The 5,225-nt window shown below is 37.3% G+C and overlaps 1 protein-coding gene across 1 annotated transcript; it reads right to left on the bottom strand.

The window, feature by feature from the left end:
• Window positions 1-268: 268 nt before the first annotated feature.
• LOC110265019 (uncharacterized) lies at window positions 269-898 on the bottom strand. Its single transcript, XM_021107749.1, has one exon. The coding sequence runs from the start codon at window positions 896-898 to the stop codon at window positions 269-271; it is 630 nt and encodes a 209-aa protein (XP_020963408.1).
• Between the last annotated feature and the right edge of the window lie 4,327 nt (window positions 899-5,225).

Below are 5,225 nucleotides of genomic sequence, written 5' to 3'. Positions count from 1 at the left end.
TTCGATACAATCTTTGATCATAGTTGGCCAGTACACATGATTGCGATATAGCACCCATTTCATCTTCTTCCCAGCTTGATGAGCACCACATATCCCTTTGTAGACTTCGCCCAAAGTAATGTCTTTATCACTTTGACTTAGACATCTCAACAAACTTCCATCGATTCCCTTCATATACAACTCATCAGCCATCAACACAAAATTTGTTGCTTGTAATTTTACTTTTCTATCAACTGGGATTCTTTAAATACTCAGCAATAGGCTTTCTCTAATTATTATCCTCCCACTCGCCTATACACAAAGCCTCCCTTTCATCCGCAGGCACTAAAATTTGATGGATACTAGCTAATTTCCTTAAAGTTTCTGGACCGATTCTATATCTCGAAACAATTTGGGCTAACTCATTAGCAATCTCATTATGAATTCTTGGAATATGAACCAAGGAAACTTTTCGAAACGAAGTCAACAACTCCCAAGCTGTTGCTAAATATTTTTGCAGTGTCTCATTATTGCATTTAAACTCCTTCGATAACTGTTTTAGGACTAACTGAGAGTCCCCTAGGATTTGGACTTCCAAAGCTCCCTTATCGATCAATATTTCTAGACCCAAAATTAAAGTTTCATACTCTGCCATATTATTCAAACAAGGATATTTTAGTTCAAACAAGAATTCTGATGGAATCCCTTCTGGCGAGATCATAAGAATTCCAACCCCTGCACCATCTTTGTGCTTCGATCCATCAAAATACAACTTCCAATAATCGACTTTAATGTCGAGTACATTTGCCCCCTGGTCATTCAGATTATTCGAATTATCAACAAGAAAATCTGCAATAACCTGACCTTTCACAGCTTTGGCTGCGACATATTGCAAATCAAATTCTGTCAAAACTAGCATCTATTTCCCTAACCGTCCTCGTAACATTGGAAAACTCAACATATATTTAATGAGATCAGTTTGTGCTACAACTTTTACCGATTTAGCAACCATATAGCACTTTAACTTCATACAAGCATAATACAAAGATAAACATAATTTCTCTATCGGGAAATACTTTGTTTCAAATCAGTTAACACTCGACTAAGGTAATAAACCGCCCGTTCATTCCCATTCTCATCGTCCTGGGCTAGCATACACCCAATGTACAATTTTAAGGGCTCATGTGGACGAACATTTGCCATAATCGGAGCCTTAGACAAATAAGTCTTTATTGAATCAAATGCCTGCTGATGCTCATTTGTCCATTCGAACTGTGAATCATTCTTTAGTTTCACTAAAGATGCAAACACTCGAGTTCGATCAGAAAGATTCGAAATGAACCTTCGAAGATAATTCACCTTTCCTAGGAAAGATTGCACTTCTTTTTTCGATTTGGACGCAGACAATGCTAATATTGCATCAGCTTTGCTTTTATCGATTGCAATACCTTTTTTATGAACAACAAAACCTAGGAAATTTCCAACTGATACACCAAAGACACATTTTAAAGGATTCATCTTTAATCCCTTCTTCCTCATAGTGATAAATGCCTTCCTTAAATGATTAATGTGTTTATTCACCGTAATCGATTTGACCATAACGTCATCGATATACACCTCCATAAATTTCCTGATATACTCATAAAATATAGCATTCATTGCTCGCTGATAAGTTGCACCAGCATTTTTCAAACCAAAAGGCATAACCATCCATTCATAAGTGCCTAATGCCCCGGGACAACGAAAGGCAGTTTTGGACTCATCATCTTCTGCAATGAAGATTTGGTTATATCCTGAATAACCGTCCATAAAACTTAAGATTTTATTTCTCGCTGCAGAATCGATCAACATATCTGCGATTGGTATAAAATACTCGTCTTTCAGCGTAGCATTATTCAAGTCTCTAAAATCAATGCTTACCCTTAGCTTTCCATTTTTCTTCATTACAGGAACTATATTCGAAACCCATTCAACATAACGTGTGGTTCGACTAAACTTTGCTTTAATCAACCACTCTATTTCTTCTTTAATCTTTTGATTGATTTCTGGAACAAAACGACGAGGAGTTTGCTTCACATGTCTAGCATTTGGTTTCAACGCTAATCGATGTTCTACAAGAGAACGATCGAGACCAGGCATCTCATGATAATCCCAAGCAAAACAATCTTTAAATTCATGTAAAAGATGGAAAAGTTCATATCGAAACGGATCTACCAGATGTTTACAAATATAAGTGATTCGAACATCATCAAGAGACCCTAAATTAATTTCTTCTAAGGGATCTTGAGATTCAAACCCTTTAAAATGATCCTCATCCTTTACTGAATGTTTTTCAAAACCCAAAGGTTCTAAATCATAGATGCAATCAAAAGAGAAATCAACATATTCATTATAAATAGAACATACTTGATCTTTTGCTGGATTAACAACATCTTTATTTTCAATACATTGAACTTCTACTATGAAATCAGCAGTTCGACTAACAACACCATTTGCATTACGTAATAACGAAAAACTTAAACCATGACTAAACTTGATTGACGATATCGAGTTGTTACAACTAAGGTAAGAACTTGCGTTCCTAAATGATTCCACTTCATCAGAAGAATCACCTTTATTTTCTACAGAAGAGAGATTACTTAAATAATTATGTAAAGTTACCAGGTAATCGGAGACATCTTGAGCCTGGTCCATGGAGTAACACTTCAGAACCCTTAAGATGAACAATCCCAACCAGCTGGGATCACATTTAGTTGTGGATGGCACAACTTCACTGTTAGGCCTTCCGAATATAAGTAACAACCCTCACAGTTGTAAGCATTCAACGCCCTGTCAACATTCAAAGGCTTCCGTTTTGGGATATATACTCTGAAATTGACATGCAGCTATTCGACATATAGATTTGAATCTGCTTTAACAACTTCATACTTGCCATTCTCTGTCTAAAAAAGAATGCTTTGATGCATAGTACATAGTACAGCCCCAACTCCATGAATTCAGTCTCGACCCAGTAAAGCATTGTAACTTGCTTTTGATGGCACCACCACAAATACAGTGTTTCGCTCGGATGACCCTACTTTTACACCCAATATAACTAAACCTTTTGCAGGGGTGGAAGAGCCACTAAAGTCTGTTACAGCAATATTGGTGGGAACTAAGTCATCAGGATGCTTACCAACCTTCATCAGCATCCTTTCTGGTAAGAGACTAATTGCTACTCCACCATCAATCAAAATTTTATTTACTTTAATCCCACTCAAAGAAGTAGTAATATGAAGTGGGCAAAGATGAGACTTTTGCTTCTCAGTAGGCCTCAGGAAATATCCTGGTTCGTCCTCATATCAGATGAAGGAAAAAGCCTCTTAAGCATCCATATCATAGTCCTCTTCTGGATCACCTTCATACTCCCCTAAATACTCAGTTGGAATAATCGAAATAGTTCTAACAATCTCATTATCTCCTTCCTCGAAGTACTCCTCATCTAAATCAGCCTCTTTTCCTTTATCAATTCCTGAAGAATGAGCAATTGCCTTACCTTTCTCTAACTTTTCAGGAGAAGAAATTCCCTTTGGACATGTTTCCCCATCAGAAGGAAAGACTATTCGGGAATGCACTGAAGGCGTTGCACCCTTGCTTTTGTCTGATTGAGGTTTCTTGTTCTGATATATATATTTCTTCTTCCTCTACACCTTGAATATCCCCGAGCTCGACCACGGTTATAGGGATATTGGTTTCGATGAGGTCCTCGATGTTCCCACTCTGGGTTCCGTTGATAAAGAGCATATCGATTATGAAATTCCTGACAATTCCGAATTCATTGGACACTTATGGCTTGAGAACGGCTCAATGGTGCAACAACATTTTGTTGTGGGGCCTTAGAACTTTGCCCTTCTATACACCGAATCGGTTGCCTTTGGAAAGCTTGCTCTTCTCTATGAGCCAACTCCTTCTTCATTCTTTCCTTTTCAAAAATTGCTGCAGCTTCAGCATCAAATACAGCATTACACCTTGGACACAAAGATACATCTCGATCTTTGATTTTTTGCTGTACCAAGAAATCTAGCAGGCCATCTTCTGCTCGAGGATATACCGATCGAACTTGTGACTCGAAATCATCCAGAGCCACATCAAAGTCATAAGGCATACCAACCATATTTACTCCAAAATATGGTTCAGCAAAACTAGCTTCAGCATCGAAAGGATCGGTATCCACTTTCATCTCTTTCTTCCCATCATCAAACTTCAAACGCCCTTCCATTATTTCCTCCTAAATTAAGTCCCTGAAACGAACACAACTATTAGTCAAATGTCTGATTGCTTGGTGAAATTTACAATAAGGTTTCCCTTTTAAATCTTTTACCGAAAGTAAAGTTCTACCCTCAGGCATAATTAATTGTTTATCTTTAAGCAACACATCGAAAATCTAATCAGATTTTGAAATATCAAAATTATACTTCTTTCCACTCTTTAGTTTTGAATCATTCGACTTTTCGTTACTAGGGAGCCTTTTAAGTAAGGAACAAACATATGGAGGACCCTTCTTAAGTTCAGCCAAATCGACCTCTGTTTCGAGATCAAACTATCCTCTGAGGACTCCATGGTCACATAAGCAACTTTCTCCTTTTGAGTAAAAGATTTACTCTTTAACTTTTGTTCATTCCTATATTTCTCCTTTTTTTTCTTCATCAATTCAACCTGACGAACCCTTTCAGCCAGATGGGCTAAATCAAGGATATGCATATTCAATAATTTTCGACGGATATAAAATCCTAACCCCATAACTGCTATTTTCATTATTTCACTCTTAGGTAATGACACGTAGCACCAACTTCTAGCATTTTTGAAACATATCATATAGTCATCAATGGTTTCACCATCCTCTCGTTTCAAAGCAACCAGATCAGTCACTACTACATTCAATTCCCCTCGGTAAAATTGAGCAAGAAAAGCAGTTTCCAACTGATTCCATGTCGTTATCGAATTTGGTCTGAGATTCGAAAACCAAGTAAACGCATTCTTCGTTAACGAAGAAGGAAAAAACTTCATTTTAAAATTCTCATCATTGGCCAATTTCCCAATCTCGACCAAATATCGAGCGATATGTTCAGTGGTAGATTCTCCAACTTTTCCTGCAAATTTTGTGATTATCTTTGGATTTTTTACCTCTCTTGGCACTTCAGCCATTTGAACCACTTGAGGGAAAGCAGATGTAAAATGGGTTCGATTCATAAACCCAACATTCAAAC

This window comes from Arachis ipaensis, chromosome B7 (genome assembly GCF_059453495.1).
Source record: "Arachis ipaensis isolate K30076 ecotype BB chromosome B7, ASM5945349v1, whole genome shotgun sequence".
Classification (NCBI taxonomy): Eukaryota; Viridiplantae; Streptophyta; class Magnoliopsida; order Fabales; family Fabaceae; genus Arachis; species Arachis ipaensis.
Note: the sequence above shows the minus strand (reverse complement) of the source record. Positions and strands in the feature narration are given on the sequence as shown.

Bases quoted from the DNA above. Each gene is read 5' to 3' on its own strand.
- LOC110265019 (XM_021107749.1), bottom strand. From the start codon at position 898: ATGCTAGTTTTGACAGAATTTGATTTGCAATATGTCGCAGCCAAAGCT.